This window comes from Cebus imitator, unplaced genomic scaffold, assembly GCF_001604975.1.
Source record: "Cebus imitator isolate Cc_AM_T3 unplaced genomic scaffold, Cebus_imitator-1.0 Scaffold92, whole genome shotgun sequence".
NCBI classification, from domain to species: Eukaryota; Metazoa; Chordata; class Mammalia; order Primates; family Cebidae; genus Cebus; species Cebus imitator.
In genome coordinates, this window is record NW_016107407.1 from 4370613 (window position 1) to 4389968 (window position 19356).

A 19356-nucleotide genomic window follows, 5' to 3' on the forward strand; every position below is an offset into this window, starting at 1 on the left:
TGCACCAGCCTGTGCAATGAACCCTAGCTCTTCCATTCCTCTATGAGTGCTATGTTTCAGATATCTGAGCCACTGCCACAGTAAGCTAAGCCACAGCCCAATCCTGTAACCACTGTTGCTCTGCATGTGTTCACACTCCAGTCCACATCTCTGAGGCTACAACATGCACATGTATAATATAGTCAACAGAGCCACTGGCTTCACATGCTAGCCTTGCCCAGGGCCCTGAAGCTGCAGACTCTCAGTACACATGTGGGCTACAACCTCGGCTCTGATGTAACCCTTTGAGACTCTGACTGCACATGCATCAGACATCAGAGCTACCACCACAACAAGCTAGCCCACACCCAAGGCCTCAGAGCAACCCCAGCTCTCCATCTGTGACTACATTTGAGAATGCGGTTCTGCATCCACTCAACAAGTGCCTGCATCCTAGACACCAGAACCATCAATGCAGCAGGGATATCCATATCACAGTCCTCAGAGCAGCAATAGACTGGCACACACCAGCATCTGGATCCCAGAGCCACTGTCAGTTCATACATGCTCGTGCTCCCAGATCCAAGCTGCTTGACCACTCCACAGATACCATGCATCAGACATTAGTACCACTGTGGCTGCAAGCACACCCACAAGCCAGATCCAGCACGAAAGGATGTCACCTCTGCCACAACTTCCCTTAGGGAAGTAAATGAGATCAGAAGAATTCTGTCGGGCTTTGCCACTATTGCAGATACCTATCGCCTTGGCCACTGTACACCACTGAAATCTTTACCCACATCAACCACAGCTGAAAAAGCTACATGGACACTAAACTGCCACATCCTCATTGGATCCTAAATTGCCACACCCCACCCAGCTAGTGTATTCAAAACCACCCACAGGTGAAGATCTTTTCATACAAAACCAGTCCATAAAGTCTGGAAGCAGTGACACTATCAAAATCTGCCAAAAAATATTCAAATAATTATCTTAAGGAAGCTCAGTAATCTATAAGAAAACACTGATAGACAACTTAACAAAAATAAGGAAAAACAATACACAAACAAAATGAGAAGTTTAACAAAGTTTAACAAAGATTGAAATCATAAAGAACCAAACAGAAATTCCAATGCTAAGGAATACAATGAATAAAATTTAAATTACAAAAGATAAATAAAAAAAAGTCAACTGTATAATTCATCAAGGAGAAGAAAGAATCTGTAAATGCAAAGAAAATTATTTGAAAATATATAGTTAGCGGAAAAAAAGAATAAAGAATAAAAAGGAATTTTAAAGGCTATTACCTATTGGATACAATGTTCACTATTTAGGTAATGGGTACACTAAAAGCCCAGACTTTACCATTACACAGTATATACATGTAAGAAATCTGCACTTATCTCCTCTAAATAGATAAAAATTTAATTTTTTTAATTCCAAAAAATAAATAAATCCTACAGAATTTATGGGACAGCATCATGAGTGTTATGATTTACATTATAGGAATTAAAAAGGAGAAAAGAAAAAGGGGCAGAAAGCTTATTTGAAGAAATAATGGCTAATAATGTCCCAAATATGGGGAAAGATATAAACATCCAGAAAGATAAAGTCTCCAAACAGGTACAGTCTAAATTATATTTTACCAAAACATACTATAACCAAACTGTCAAAAATTAAAGACAAAAAAAGAATCTTGAAAGCAACAGAGAAAAGAGCATTCTCAGATACAGAATCACCATAGGGCTATCAGCAGTTTTCTCAGCGAAAGTTTTGCACTCTTAGAGAGAGTAAGAAGATATTTTCAAAGTTCTCGAAGAAACAAAAACAAACTGCCAGCCAAGAATACTTTACCCAGAAAAGTTGATCTACAAAAATGAAAAAGTGATACTTTCTCTGACAAACAAAAGCTCAGGGAATTCATCACCATCAGGCTTGCCTCAAAAAAATGCTAAAGGGAGCTCTTCATTTTGAAATGAAAGGACACTAAGTAGTAACACAATACATATGAAAGTATAAAACACACTAGTGAAAGTATGTATACAGTAAAATTACATACTATAATATTATATACAGTGGTCTGTAAATCACTTATGTCTACAGAATAAAGGTTAAAAGGCAAACAACATACCCACAGCTACAATAATTTCTTGAGGTATTCACAATATAAAATATATAAATTATGACATTAAAAACATAAAATGCTCAGAGGGGAGTAAAAGTATATCAACAAATTGCAAAGGAAGATAGCAAACAGGGAATAAATGAACAAAGGATCTACAAAACAGCTAAAAAACATTTAACAGAATGGCAATAGTATTGGAAACCAATAATTGAACAGGAAATTGGAAACCAATAATTGAACAGGGGTGACTATATTTATATCAGACAAGAGACTTTAAGTCAAAAAAAAGTCACAAGAGACAAAGAAGGTTATTATATATTGAAAAATGCTCAATTCATCAAGAGAATATAACAATTGCAAATATATACATACCCAACATTGCAACACATGAATATATAAACCAAATATTAACAGATCTGAAGAGCGAAACAGACAGCAATACAGTAATAGCAGAGGCCTTCAATACTCTACATTCATAACGGACAAATCAGACAGAAAACAAATAAGGAAACCTTACATTTGAACTATACTTTAGACCAATGAACCTAACAGACCTATACAAGATATTCCATTCAATACCAGAATATAGAGCTTTCTCAAGTGCAAATGGAATTTTCTAAAGGACAGATCTTGTGTTAGGCCAATAAGACTTATAAAATGTAAGAAGGCTAGAATCATATCAAAGATTTCCAATCACGGTGGCATGAACTAGTAATCAAAAACAGAAGAAAAATTGAAATATTTACAAGTGTGTGGAAATTAACACACTCCTGAACAATGGGTCAAAAAAGAAATTCAGGTTGGAGGGCCCAAGATAGCCAAATAGGAACAGCTCCAGAGTGTCGTTCCCAGCAAGAACAACACAGAGGGTGAGTGCTCACTGCATTTCCAAACAACTTTTCACTGCCCACAGACCAGGAAATTCCTGGGCCGAAAAAGGCCATGAGTTTTCAGCATGGCTGGAGCCACAGGTTGGCGCACAGAAACTCTCACAAATCTGGGCGGACCTCTCAACTGGCACCTGGAATGCCTGGAAGGCATAGCCACCCAATCAACTGAAAGGGAGGGGGCTGAGACAGGGAGCCAGGCGATCTGGCTTGGCAGGTACTGCCCCCACAAAACAAGCAATTTGAAATGCTCTGGATTGAGAGTTCCGCAGCAAGCACAGCTGGACCTGGGATGGTCCAGCTCAGTGCGGGGAAGGGTATCCACCACTACCGAAGCAGTCTGCCAATACGTAGGCAGTTCACACAGCAGCAGGGCAGAGCCTGCGGCAGCTCAGCAATGCCTCTGCTGACAGACTGTGACTGGACTACTCCAATGCAGGGCAGGGCATCTCTGAAAAAAGGCAGCAGTACATCAGGAACTTATAAATAAAGCTGACCTTCCTAGGTCAGAGAGCCTGAGAAAAGAGGCGGTTATGAGTTACACTACAGCAGACTTAAAGGTACCTGCCCAGCAGCTCTGCATGGAACAACGGAGCTCCCAGTGCAGCACTTGAGCTCCTATAAGGGACAGACTGTCTCTTCAAGCAGCTCCCCAACTCCCATATACCCAAAGAGACACCTCATAAAGGAGAGCTCAGGCTGACATCTGGCGGGTACCCTTTTGGGACAAAGATAACAGAAAAAGAAAATGGCAGCAACCATTAATGTTCTGCAGCCCCGTAGGTGATCCCCAGGCAAGCAGGGTCTGGAGTGAACCTCCAGCAGTCCTGCAGCAGAGGGGCCTGTTAGAAGGAAAACTAAGAAACAGAAAGAACTAGCTTCAACATCAACAAAAAGGACATCCATTCAAAGACACCATCCGAAAGTCACCGACTATAAACAATACAGGTAGATAAAGCCACTAAGATGGGAAGAAACCAGCACAAAAAGGATGAAAACACCAAAAATCAGAACGCCTCTCCTCCTCCAAGGATTACAACTCCTCACCAGCTAGGGATCAAAGATGTATGGAGAACAAATCTGATGAATTGACAGAAACAGGCTTCAGAAGGTGGGTAATATCAAACTTCTCAGAGCTAAAAGAACATGTTCTAACCCAATGCAAAGAAACTAAGAACCTAGAAAAAAGGTTAGATGAGACACTAACTAGAATAAACAGCTTAGAGAAGAATATAAAAGACTTGATGGAGCTGAAAAAAACAGCACGAGAACTTTACAAAGCATACACAAGTTTCAATAGCCAAATTGACCAAGCAGAGAAAGGATATCAGAGACTGAAGATCAACTCAATGAAATAAAATGAGAAGGCAAGATTACAGAAAAAAGAGTGAAAAGAAATTAACAAAGCCTCCAAGAAATATGTGATTATGTGAAAAGACCTAATCTGTGTTTGATAGATGTACCTGAATGTGATGGAGAGAATGAATCCAAGCTGGAAAACACCAACCTAGCAAGGCATGCCACCATACAAGTCCAGGAAATACAGAGAACACCACAAAGATATTCCTCGAGAAGGTAAATCCAAAGGCACATAATCATCAGATTCACCAGGGTTGAAATGAAGGAAAAAATGCTAAGGGCAACCAGAGACAAAGGTCAGGTTACTCACAAAGGGAAACGCATCAGACTCACAGTGGATCTCTCCACAGGTACCCTACAAGCCAGAAGAGAGCGGGGGGTCAATATTCAACATCCTTAAAGAAAATAACTTTCAACCTAGAATTTCATATCCAGCCAAACTAAGCTTTCTAAGTGAAGGAGAAATAAAATCCTTTGCAGACAAGCAATTGCTGAGAGATTTCGTCACCACCAGGCCTGCATTATAAGAGCTCCTGAAAGAAGCACTAAACAAAGGAACAACCAGTACCAGCCACTCCAAAAACATACCAAATGGTAAAGACCATCAACATAATAAAGAAAATGCGTCAACTAATGGGCAAAACAACCAGCTAGCATCAAAATGGCAGGATCAAATTCACACATAACAATATTAACCTTAAATGTAAATGGGCTAAATGCCCCAATCAAAAGACACAAACTGGCAAATAGGATAAAAAGCCAAGACCCATGGGTGTCCTATAGTCAGGAAACCCATCTCACAAGCAAGTACACACATAGGCTAAAAAATAAAGGGACAAAGGAAGATTTATCAAGCAAATGGAAAGCAAAAACAAAGCAGGAGTTGCAATCCTTATCTCTGATAAAATGGACATTAAAACAACAAAGATCAAAAGAGACAAAGAAGGGCATTACATAATGGATAAAGGATTGATGTATCAAGAAGAGATAACAATCCTAAATACATACACACCCAACACAGGAGCACCCAGATACATAAAGCAAGTTCTTAATGACCTACCAAGAGACTTGAGACTCCCACACAATAATAGTGGGAGACTTTAACACTCCACTGTCAATATTAGACAGATCAACACAACAAAAAATTAACAAGGATATCCAAGACTTGAACTCAGAATTGGACCAGCCAGACCTAATAGACGTCTACAGAAGTCTCCACACCAAATCCACAGAATATACATTCTTCTCAGCACCGAATTGCACCTACTCTAAAATTGACCACATAATTGGTAGTAAATAACTCCTCAGCAAATGCAAAAGAATGGAAATCATAACAGACAGTCTCTCAGACCACAGGGCAATCAAATTAGAACTCAGAATTGAGAAACTAACTCAGAACTTCATGGAAATTGAACAACCTGCTCCTGAATGTCGACTGGATAAACAATGAAATGAAGGCAGAAATAAAGATCTTCTTTGAAAGCAATGAGAACAAAGATACAATGTACCAGAATCTCTGGGACACATTTAAAGCAGTGTCTAAAGGGAAATTTATAGCAATAAATGCCCACCGGAGAAGTGAGGAAAGATCTAAAATCAACACAAAATTGAAAGAGCTAGAGGAACAAAATTTAAAAAACTCAAAAGCTAACAGAAGACAAGAAATAACTAAGATCAGAGCAGAAACAAAGGAGATAGAGACATAAAAAAAATCCTTCAAAAAATGAATAAATGCAGGAGCTGGTTTTTTAAAAAGATCAACAAAATAGAGAGACTGCTAGCCAGATTAATAAAAAAGGAAAGAGAGAAGAATCAAATAGATGCAAGAAAAAACAAAAAAGGAGATATCACCACCGATTCCACAGAAATACAAACTACAATCAGAGATTACTACAAACAACAGTATGCATGTAAACTAGTAAACCTGGAAGAAATGGATAAAGTCCTGGACACTTGCACCCTCACAAGCCTAAACCAGGAAGAAGTTGAAACATTGAACAGACCAATAACAAGGGCTGAAGCTGAGGCAGCAATTAACAGCCTACCAATCAAAAAAAGCCCAGGTCCAGATGGATTCACATCTGAATTCTACCAGACATACAAAGAGGAGCTTCTGAAATAGTTTCCTTCTGAAACTATTCCAAACAACCCAAAAGAGGGAATCCTTCCCAAATCATTTTATGAGATCAACATCATCCTGATACCAAAACCTGGCAGAGACTCAACAAAAAAAGAAAACTTCAGGCCAATATCCATGATTAATATCAATGTAAAAATCTTCAATAAAATACTGGCAAAACAATTGCAACAGCACATCAAAAAGCTTATCCATCACGATCAAGTAGGGGATGCAAGGCTGGTTCAACATATGCAAGTCTACAAACATAATCCACCACAAAAACAGATCCAAAGACAAAATCCATGATTATCTCAATAGATGCAGAGAAGGCCGTCGACAAAATTCAACAGCGCTTTATGCTAAAAACTCTCAATAAACTAACTACCGATGGAACATATCTCAAAATAAAAGCTATTTACGACAAACCTACAGCCAATATCATACCGAATGGGCAAAAACTGGAAGCATTCCCTTTGAAATCTGGCACTAGACAAGGATGCCCTCTCTCACCACTCCTATTCAATATAGTATTGGAAGTTCTAGCCAGAGCAATTAGGCAAGAAAAATAAAATAAAAGGCATTCAATTGGGAAAAAAGGAAGTCAAATTTTCTCTATTTGCAGATGACATATTTAGAAGACCCTATCATCTCAGCCCAAAATCTCCTTAAACTGATAAAGAACTTCAGCAAAGTCTCAGGATACAAAATCAACGTGCAGAAATTACAAGCATTTCTATACACAAATAACAGACTAACACAGAGCCAAATCATGAGTGAACTGCCATTCACAATTGCTACAAAGAGAATAAAATATCTAGGAATAAAACTAATAAATGATGTAAAGGACCTCTTCAAGGAGAACTACAAACCACTGCTCAAGGAAATAAGAGAGGACACAAACAGATGGAGAAACCTTCCATGCTCATGGTTAGGAAGAATCAATATCGTGAAAATGGCCGTACTGCCCAAAGTAATTTATAGGTTAAACGCAATCTCCATCAAGCTACCAATGCCCTTCTTCACAGAACTGGAAAAAACCACCTTAAACTTCATATGTAACCAAAAGAGAGCCTGCATAGCCAAGACAATCCTAACAAAAAAAACAAAGCCAGAGGCATCACGCTGCCTGATTTCAAACTATACTACAAGGCTACAGTAATCAAAACAGCATGGTACCGGTACCAAAACAAGAGATATAGACCAATGGAACAGAACAGAGGCCTTGGAGGCAATGCCACACATCTACAACCATCTGATCTTTTACAAACCTGACAAAAACAAGCAATGGGAAAAGGATTCCCTGTTTAATAAATGGTGTTGGAAAACCTGGCTAGCAGTGTGCAGAAAGCAGAAACTGGACCCCTTCCTGACACCTTACACTAAAATTAACTCCAGATGGATTAAAGACTTAAACATAACACCTAACACCATAAAAACCCTAGAATAAAACCTAGGGAAAACCATTCAGGACATAGGTGTAGGCAAGGACTTCATGACTAAAACACCAAAAGCATTGACAACAAAAGCCAAAATAGACAAATGGGACCTAATTAAAATCCAGAGCTTCTGTACAGCCAAAGAAACAATCATTAGAGTGAACTGGCAACCAACAGAATGGGAAAAAAATTTTGCAATCTATCCATCTGACAAAGGGCTAATGTCCAGGATCTATAAAGAACTAAAACAAATTTACAGGAAAAAAAAAAAACCCATTCAAAAGTGGTTGAAGGAGATGAACAGACACTTTTCAAAAGAAGACATATATGAAGCCAACAAACATATGAAAAAATGCTCATCATCACTGATTATTAGAGAAGTGCAAGTCAAAACCACAGTGATACCACTTCTTGCCAGTTATAATAGCAATCATTAAAAAATGTGGAGACAACAGAAGCTGGAGAGGATGTGGAGAAACAGGAACACTTTTACACTGTTGGTGGGAGTGTAAACTAGTTCAGCCATTGTGGAAGACAGTGTGGTGATTCCTCAAGGACCTGGAAATAGAAATTCCATTTCACCCAGCAATTCCATTACTGGGTATATACCCAAAGGATTATAAATCGTTCTACTATAAAGACACATGCACATGTATGTTCACAGAGGCACTGTTTACAATAGCAAAGATCTGGAACCAACCCAAATGTCCACTGACGATAGACTAGACAAGGAAAATGTGGCACATATACACCAAGGAATACTATGCAGCCATAAAAACTGATAAGTTTGTGTCCTTTGTAGGGACATGGATGAATCTGGAAACCATCATTCTCAGCAAACTGACACAAGAACAGAAAATCAAACATCACATGTTCTCACTCATAGGCAGGTGTTGAGCAATGAGAACATATGGACACAGGGAGGGGAACATCACACACCAGGGCATTTGGGGGCTGGGGGTATTAGAGGAAGGATAGCAGGGGGTCAGGGGATTGGGTACAGATAACATTAGGAAAAATACCTAATGTAGGTGATAGAGGGATGGATGCAGCAAACTACCATGGCATGTGCATACCTATGTAACAATTCTGCACAATCTGCACATGTACCCCAGAACTTAAAGCATAATTTAAAAAAAAAAAATCTAATTTCAGTAACATGTATCCTTAACCAGGAATTTCAATACTTGCCTGACAACCAAATGAAGCGTATGGCTCCCAGCTCCAAGGCAGGGAATATGTATTGTTAACCTAATAATTATTACTTTATAGAAATTAATCTAACAGAGGTTATTACCACAATAATGCTTTCATGAGTGGAAACTTACGTGGCTCCATTGCAGAAACATCTTTAAATTCATCAGTTGAGTGGGCTTTTAAGAATTCTGAAATAATTAAAAGTGTATTTGTTACTATAAATTTCAAACAGTAATCACATGCACTAATTGAGTTTTAATTTTAGTAACTCATCAAAAGAAAGAAAACGATGAAAAAATAATAGCTGCCAACACTGTAGATCTTTCCAATCAGTCAACAAATGATAATATTTAAAAGAACATGTGTAACAGCTGATTATAAACATCACTTTCTCATCAAAATTTGTTTTTCCTCCTGAAGCCTCTTATATTCATTGATGGTGCCATCATTATCTAGTCTTCCTTCTTTCCTCCCACATCCAATCACCAACTTTTGCCAGTTCTATCAAGTAAATATTTCTCAAACCTGACTCCCTTCTTCTCTTCACTAGTCCTTGAATATAGGTGCTTATCACCCATCTAAGATATAATAACTTCCCTTTCTTACTCCTAGTCCCCAAATTTAGCTTCTACAGTTTGGCCAGAAAAAAAAAAAACTCTCTAAAATTAAATTCTACAAAAAATATTCAATTATTCCTTATTATATTTGAAAAAAGTCTAAGCCCCTTAGCAGAGCATCCATTCCCACCATGATTAGGCCCTCTTTTACCTTATCCCTTATCCTGCTTCTTACTCTGATACCAATCCAGTTGTAATTCCATATGTATGTTGTTTGTTCATGCTATTGTCTTCTTAAAATACCAAATATTTCCCTTATTTACTTGACTAAATCCTATTCACCCTTTAAAGTTGCATAAAGCCTTTCTAACTCCCTTAGTTTGAACAGGTTGCTTCTTTCTGTGGACCCAGTGCAAATTCTACATATCTTTATCATGCATGACACTGTACTGACATGCTAGATAATGTATTTGTATCCTTATTAAACTGTAAATTTTATGGAAGTAACAACCAAGTTGTTGTCTGTACAGGGGATACACACTGTATTCATTTTGTATGTTCCCAGAATCTGGAACATAATAGAACTTTTATTAAAGTATAAAACTCACTATTAAATAAGAGATTGAGGTTGCAGTGAGTGATAGTCATGCCACTACACTCCAGCACAGGTGACAGAGTGAGAACCTCTCTTTAAAAAATAAAAAATAATAACAATTTTTTAAATAAAATGTTTAAGGACAAACATGTATCAAATATTATCACCTTCCATTTTCTGTGCTACATCTTCACAACTTTTCACTGCTTCTGGTAGATTTTCTTTATTCCTGTTAAAGTTCAATAAACAAAACATTTTTAATGTATCAAAGAGTAAGAGTTTAAATTATACTAAAGAACTAAAATATGCAGTCTAGACATATGAAGTTTGTAAAGTAAAAATTAAACATATCTTTAATCTTTATTTATAGACATTAAGGTAAATTAACAAGTTATAAGTTAAAAAGTATAAAAGTCAAACTAAACTATGTAATTATTACTTCTATGTATTCCATGAATATAATTAGGTATACCAACAACATTAACAACAAAAGTAGCAAAAACTGTTAGAAACATAAATTGCTTTTTGTCACTGTATTATTGTCAATCATATAATGATGAAGGACATAAGTTCTGAAGCGAGACTAGCAGACCCAAAACCTGCTTCATCCACTTACTAATTATATAACCTCAGCCAGGTACATTACTTAACCTCTATGGGTTTCAGTTTATTCTTATTAAAATTGAGGTATAATAGTACCTTTCTCGTGAAGCAGTTATGGCAATCAAAGAAGATTATACATGTAAAGTTACTACAAAAATCCCTAGTACACAGCAGATACTTAATGTAAAGTATTAATATGGTTTAAACCTTAACCTCTGAACCAAGAATCTAGATATATAACCCCCAGGAGCCAACTCAGGTACCATTCTCTTCATTATTTTAAGTTATTTAGTAATATATCACTAAAGTAACCGCATAACTAGGGGCCCCTCCCAAATATGGGTACATGTTTCCTATTTCAACACTATAAAAGAATTTTGTGTATGTTTAATGCAAAAATATGGTTGCTTATAAATGTAAAAATTTTACTTGGATGAGCTGTTAATATAATTTTAACAAAAGTGTTCATGAACAATGAAATATTTCATTAGATCTCAGTTTTCTACTTATTACTAGCAATTACCTAATCAAACTGAAAGAAGAGTTTATAAGCCAGATATTTCAAAGCTAGCAATGTCTAATATAACTTTCTAATAACAGCCAAATGTGGGTACAAAGCACTTTAAATGTGGCTAGTGTGACTAAGAAACTGATTTTCTACATTGAATTTGCGTAGCCACATGCAGATAATGTCTCCTGTATTGTATATCTCAGATTATTAAAAATTGCAAATAGAAACAAGCTGACTAGACCTGATTTGACTAAGAAGCTTTATGTGTAGCCATCATATATGACTCATTATCTTACATTCAGTGCTAATTATATACCCCTTCTTATTGTTTTTAATTCAATTAGTTCTTATATTTCACTTACATGGTTTTAGACAACATGACTTTCAAGGGGTTTTTAGACCTCTGTTTAAGGCGATTCTTCAGTTCTTCAAATCTTTGTGCAAGCCTTACTACTTGTGCAAGACTTAAAGTGACTGTTTTGTCAGGGTCTGGAGGCTCTTCTTGTAAAAGAGTTTGATCTTTACTTATCTAAAATGATAAAATTAACCAGTTACTTAGTAAATACTCACTTTGCTCCAATACTTCAAATAAATTTCATTATTTCCTTTATCAAATCAAAGTAATTTTTATATTACTCTATAGCTACAGCCAAGTAATGATATAATATTTTACAATTATATTTATATGAGCAATTATCTGTGAATGTAAAAGCTCAGTGATGGCTTTTACATGTAAAACCTGAAACTGAATCATCTGTTTATTGTTTTAATATTTAGGAACTTTAAGCAAGTCCAATAACAATACATGCAACTGACAATATTTACAAGACTAATTCTAAATTGTTTCCCATAAATTCTTTCTAAGAATTACCCTTACTGTGGTAAATTATCTAAAGACAGTAATTTTCTCTCAAAGGCTAATACTGTCTATACCAACTCCCAGAAGTTAACATATAAAGGTCTATGGAGCTAGCATTCCTTCAGTCTGTGTGGGGAAGACTCAGACTTATTTGGGTGCCCTTGAGACCTTTGGAATAGACCAAGCTAAAAAATAACAGGCAGTGAGAAGAAACAGCAAAATTCACAGAATAAGATGACCATAATTACTATTCTAGGTAGTAAGTTTATTTAAAGAAATTCAGCAAGAATGACTGTCCAAAAACCACAGCAAAAGAAACCTATAAACAGTTAATATGTGGAGACATAAATAAGCGGAATAGCAATTGGGGTCATGATCCTATACCTAGAAAGTGATCCTATATCTAGAAAGTTTTGAGAGAAAAATGGCAGAGAATATTTACAAGAGTAATGCTAAAATAATTTCTTCCCCTAAATTCAGAGATCTGCCCATGTAGTCACCTTCAATCCTTATGATAGGAGGAAAAGTTGGGGGGGAAATGAAGTCTAGGACTTGGCAAAGATAAATTGTAGCATTAAGGATTAAGAACAGAGACTTCATTTTTGTAATGACTGGAATGAGATTAGGATATAACAATAGGAAGTAAATGCTGGGCAATGAACCACAAGTATGAGCTTGAGTGTAGGGAAGATATGAAAAGGAACACAGAATTGGTGGGAGGAGATCTATGGAAACTCTATAGACAAAAGAAAGATCCCAAATAAGGAGCCACAAATCATAAATTGAGTCAAAAATGATGTCATCAATTTACTGAGTCTCATCTCAAAACTCTATTCTTTTTTTTCCCATTTATTTACTTTATTGCATTTTAGGTTTTGGGGTACATGTGAAGAACATGCAAGATTGTTGCATAGGTACACACGTGGCAGTGTGATTTGCTGCCTTCCTCCCCATCACCTACATCTGGCATCTCTCCCCTTGCTCTCTCTCCCCAACTCCCCACCCCCCACCGTCCCTCCCCTATTTCTCCCCAACTGACCCCAGTGTGTAGTACTCCCCTCCATGTGTCCAGGGAAAATGTGGCACATATACAGCATGGAATATTATGCAGCCATCAAAAATGATGAGTTTGTGTCCTTTGTAGGGACATGGATGAACCTGGAAACCATAATTCTCAGCAAACTGACAGAAGAATAGAAGATCAAACACCGCATGTTCTCACTCATAGGTGGGTGTTGAACAATAAAAATCTATTCTTTATTGTCTTGTCTGTGATAGTAGAATATTTCTTCCTTGACAAGTGGCCTGATGTTAACCTTTCCTGGAGAGGCAATGGAAGAGCAGGAGGCTTTTCTTCCTAGTTCTGTGTCTCTTTCTGCTTATTCCTCAGGCAGTGTGTATTTTATAGTACTTACCTGCAGAAAATTTCAACAACATCATCCTTATGGACGACTTCCTGGTAACGTCCCTGGCATCGCAGATTCCTATGGGCAGCTTCTCCCAGAATTTCCTAACACAATCCACCAGTACAGAGCTTCCCTTAGAGAAGTTTTCCAACATATCACCCTTGTGAACAGCTTCCCAGAAGGAAGTACAGCACCTCTCTGGAAGGTGGCTTTTCCTAGCATCAGAGAGGGCATATTCCTAAGTGTACCACCCTCATGGACAGCTTCCTATTAGAGTTCAAGTTCCACCAGCTTTGTAGCCCAGCAAATTTCTCTGCTATGTAGTGATGAAAACTGCTCCCTCTTCAGGAGTTCTGCATCTTAGCCCTGGGTTGCTGGGAGAGAAGGATTGGGGATATTCACATTCTGAGTCTATCCTAGGAGTCGAAGCTCTTCCCTATATCTACTACTCCTGTATTGATTAGAATTATCTTTCCTCCTTTAGTAGAACATCTATCAATACTCTTTAGTAGATATTCCTCTGTTATAATAATTCTTTATATTAAAGTTTCCCGAATCAAATTACTGTGTGGTTTTTGTCTCTTGATTAGACTCTTGATACATTACTTTCCCAATAGAGATTAAATTTTAACAGAAGACTTTTCTAGGAAAAAAGATGAAGGCACAGAACTAAAAGAGTATGGAATAGACAGTGGGTTATCAGCTAAACAATTTCATCAGAAAGACCTACGGGCCACAGATTCCAGCAGGACAACTCTGAAGAGTACAGGGTGCAGGCTCAGCCTACATTTCTCTGGTGCAGCTCACCATATACTCTAATGATTTCCACATGTATCTCTGTTAATACAACATGCAATGCAACATGATCACTGGCATTAACTTCAACAGCATGTACTGACAATAAATTCTGTCAGCAGTAAAAAGGTTATCACAAGAATCTCAAATGTTAGTGTACATAAGAATCCCTTGTTCCTCGCCTGTTGAAACAGTAGATTCCTAACTCACAGACTCACAAAAGAAATCTAATTCAATAATGTGCACTTATAACAGGTATCTTGGGTGACAATTAAACATGTTCTATCAACTACACTTTAAGACACATTTCTTAAGGTACCCTTTCCCACCACTCCTATTCAACATAGTATTGGAAGTCCTAGTCAGAGTAATCAGACAAGAGAAAGAAATAAAGGGCATCCAAATAGGAAGAGTGGTAGGCAAACTACCTCCATTTATAGACAACATGATCCTATATCTAGAAAACCCCAAAGTCTTGGCTCAAAATCTCCCTCAGCTGATAAACAGCATCAGCAAAGTCTCAAGATACAAAGTTAATGTAGGAAAATCACTAGCATTCCTATACCTCAACAACAGTCAAGCCAAGAGCCAAATCAGGAAAGCAATCCCATTCACAACTGCCACAAAAAGAATACCTAGGAATACAGCTAACCAGGGAGGTAAACTATCTCTACAAGGAGAACTACAAAACACTGCTCAAAGAAATCAGAAATGACGCAAACAAATAAAAAAAATTCCATGTACATGGATAGAAAGAAGCAATAAGATTAAAATGGCCATACGGCCCAAAGCAATTTATAGATCCAATGATATTTCTATCAAACTATCAATAAAATTCTTCACAGAACTAGAAAAAATATACATACATATTTTAAAATTCATATGGAACTAAAAAAGAGCCCAAAGAGCCAAAGCAATCCAAAACAAAAAGAACAAATCTGGGGGCATCAGACACATAGAGCAATGGAACAGAATACAGAAGCCAAATAAGGCTGCATACATACAACTATCTGATCTTCAACAAATCTGACAAAAGAAAGCAATGAAGAAAGGACTCCTTGTTCAATAAATGCCTCATTTATTTGGATAACCAGTTAACCAAATGCAGAAGATTTAAACTGGACTCATTCCTTACAACCATATGTAAAAATTAACTCAAGATGAACAAAAGCCTTAAATGTAAAACCCAAAACTATAAAAATTCTGGAAGACAACCTAGGCAATATCATTATGGACACAGGAATAGACAAAGACTCCATGAAGATGCCAAAAGCAATTGCAACAAAAGCAAAAATTAACAAATAGGATCTAATTAAACTTAAGAGCTTCTGTGCAGCAAAAGAAACTATCAACAGAATAAATAGGCAACCTAGAGACTGGGAGAAAACATTTGCAAACTATTCATCTGACAAAGTCCTAATAACCAACATCTATCAGAAACTTAAGCAAATTTACAAGACACAAACAAACGACACCATTAAAAAGTGGACAAAGGACGTGAAGAGACACTTTTCAAAAGAAGACATACATGAGGCCAACAATCATATGAAAAAAACTTCAACATCACTGATCATTAGAGAAATGTAAATCAAACCACAATGAGATACCATCTCACACCAGTCAGAATGGCTATTGTTAAAAAGTAAAAAAATAACAGGTGCTGGAAAGGTTGTGGAGAAAAAAAATGCATACACTGTTGGCGGGAGTATAAATTAGTTCAACTGTTGTAGAAAACAGTGTGGTCGTTCCTCAAATACCTAAAAACAAAACTACCATTTGACCCAGCAATCCCATTACTGGGTATATACCCGAGGGAAAATAAATCATCCTATCACAAAGACACATGCATGTGTATGTTCACTGCAACACTATTCATAATAGCAAAGACATAGAATCGACCTAAATGTCCATCAGTGGTTGACTGGATAAAGAAACTGTGGTACATAAATACAATAGAATACTATGCAGCCCTATAAAAGAGTGAGATCATGTCTTTTGCAGGAACATGGATGGAGCTGGAGGCCATTATCCTTAACAAGCTAGCACAGGAACATAAAATCAAATACCGCATGCTGTCACTTATAAGTGAGAGCTAAATGATGAGAACTCATGAACATAAAGAAGGGAATGATAGACACTGGGATCTACTTGAGGGTGGAGGTTGGGAGGAAGGAGACGAGCAGAAAAGGTAACTATTGGATACTGGGCTTAATACGTGGGTGATGAAAGAATCTGTACAACAAATACCTGTACCATGAGTTTACCTAAATAACAAACCTGCACATGTATCCCTGAACTTAAAATAAAAGTTTACAAAAAAAGAGAAACCCTCCTTCAAAGACAGCAGATAATACAAACCTTTAGAAAATGTATCTGGAATACCAAATTAACAAAATATTTGAGAGAAGTAACTATGGGTAAAACATTGAAAAATTGAAATTCCAGATAAGAATTATAGTTGTATAGTGAGGATTCCTCCTGGTGATTATGAATGCACCAGTTGGGATTTCAGGCATAATGGATATGATAATAACCAACAATAAGGTATCACAGAGAAAAGTGGACAAATCTGACAGTTTTTTAGAAAGTAAAATCCAGAGGACTTGTGGATGAATTAAATATCAGGAATAGATGGAAATGAGTTGTCAGGAATGGTTTCCACATTTCATGTTTACCTAATTTGATAAATAGCACTCATTCACTAAGATAGGGAACACTAGAAGATATATGAGTTTAGGAGTAAAAAATTTGTATTTCTGACCCATTGCATCTGAGGTGGAATAGTTTAGTAAGTAATTATATACAAAGCCTGTAGTCCAGGGAAACATTCTGAGCAAGAGGTATATGTTTCTGAATTACATGCAGAAAGGTAATACTTGAATGGGAAAACCGGACGAGACTGCCTAGGGAGAAAGTTTGGAGGAAAAAGAAAAAAGACATAGGATAAAACTTTGAGGTACTCCAACATTTACTGCTTGGGTTAAGAAGGGGACTCTAAAAAGGAGACAGACAAAGAGGTTAAATGATAGCCAGGAAAATGTAATTCACAGAAGCCAAAGGAATAATGTTTCAAAAATGAGGGCATGATCAATAATATTAACTATAGCTGAAGCAAAAAAAAGTCTATTGAATTTAACAACATACAACTTACTAGGAACCATATGGAGAGAATGCTTTACTTGTTAGGGAGACAGAATTCAGTCTGGATAGGTTGAGAAATGCTTGAGAAGTAAGAACATAGTGTATAGCAAATTTATATACAAAAAAATGTGGCTCTGAAAGTATGACACATGCTCCATAGCTAAACTCTGAAGGGTTTTTATAGGAAATTCATTAACAACTCTAATTGTTTTATTTAATACCCTTAGTTGTCTCTTAAGGAAAGCGTGTCTAGATTAATCTCTTCACTAGGTACCAGTTTATTCATAGAATACTTAAAAAAAAAAAAAGAAAGAAAGAAAGAGCCAACTAGTTTCATTGTTCAAAGACTGTCTACTCTGGGTTTTTGGGTTTGTTTTTTTTTTCCGCTCACTTAAAAATCTGTTTTGCCTTTACACCCTGATAATCATCTAATGACTGTTTCCCTAATATGAGTAAATTTGTATATAAAATATTTTTTTAAAAAACAGGCTAATGAAGGGCATGGAAATAGGCCTTTAACTAAAGAGGAATGTGGATCAAATGAGAAATAGAGGAGCATATTTAAAAACCGAAAGGAAGGATACAACTGAATGAGAGAAATTGAATAATACAAGAGAGAATAACTGATTAATCAAAGTTTTTGAGAAGGCATGGCGGGGCATAGTGGCTCATGCCTGTCATCCCAGCACTTTGGGAGGCAGAGGCGAGGGGGTTGCTTGAGTCCAGGAGCTCCAATCAATGGCTCGTATTTATAGCATTCCAAGTATTTGGTTGAAAGTGAAGATGAAATGGGACAGAGGAAGTAGGTTTGAGATGGTAGCAGGAAAGGGTTGAAATTCATTTCAGAAGTGTAATATATTTGCCAAGCAGTATTTGGAGTACTTATGTCTGACCTACTACGTCATTTTCTCTAGCAGTGTTTCATAGCTAAGATATAGGCCCAGGGTTAGGTTTTGTTAGAGAAGTGCAATGAAAAGAGAAAGAAGTAAGGAAGATTAGGAAGTTAAGAAATTCACTTGTGATAAATTGCTGTCTCTAAGCTAAAGAGAAAAATTAATTAAAAAGACTGCAAGATGTTAGAGGAATAAATGAACTGGAGGTCTTGATGAAGACAAAGAGTGGTCAGAGCAGTGTTTAAAGTGATAATTGGAAAAATAGAAATTTAAAGTTCAAGAATAAGTTGCCTAAATTAGTAATTTTTAAAATAATTTGGTTAATGACAAGGTCCAGAGTGTGACTGGAAATGGAGGCCAAGAGATCTTTGCAGATGAGGAAGTCAAGAAACTGAGAGGCCAGGGTTTGGGTAGGTCATGCACATTGACAGGAATAAGTATAAAAAGAAGAGTAAAAGTAAACCCATTAATAAAACAATAAAAAGAAGTTGATGGATGAAAAGAAGATGACAAGATGAATTGTAGTCCCAGCACTCTGGGAGGCTGAGGTGGGCATATCACGAAGTCAGGAGTTCAGTACCAGCCTGGCCAACATAGTGAAACCGCATCTTTACTAAAAATACAAAAAAAATTAACCAGGCATGGTAGCATGTGCTTGTGGTCCCAGCTACTCAGGAGGCTGAGGCAAGAAATCGCTTGAACCTGGGAGATGGAGATTGCAGTGAGCTGAGATCATGCCATCACATTCCAGTCTGGGCAAAAAGAGCAAAACTCCATCTCAAAAAGTAAAATAATAAAAATACATAAATAAAACTATAAAAAGAGGTTGATGGATGAAAAGAAGATGACTAGATGAATTTCCAAAGTTGCAAAGAAGAATACATTTTAAAAGAG

General features: G+C 36.9%; 1 protein-coding gene across 2 annotated transcripts in view; it reads right to left on the reverse strand.

Annotated features, from left to right (window-relative positions):
* Positions 1-19356, reverse strand: part of CCDC7 (coiled-coil domain containing 7) — an 82268-nt gene that overhangs the window by 50852 nt on the left and 12060 nt on the right. For both annotated transcript variants that reach the window (XM_037740925.1, XM_037740926.1), the window contains exons 6-8: positions 11731-11897; positions 10422-10483; positions 9234-9290 (exon numbers count right to left, since the gene is read on the reverse strand). In XM_037740925.1, coding sequence (XP_037596853.1) covers positions 9234-9290; positions 10422-10483; positions 11731-11897 — 286 coding nt within the window. The remainder of the gene's footprint in view (positions 1-9233; positions 9291-10421; positions 10484-11730; positions 11898-19356) is intronic.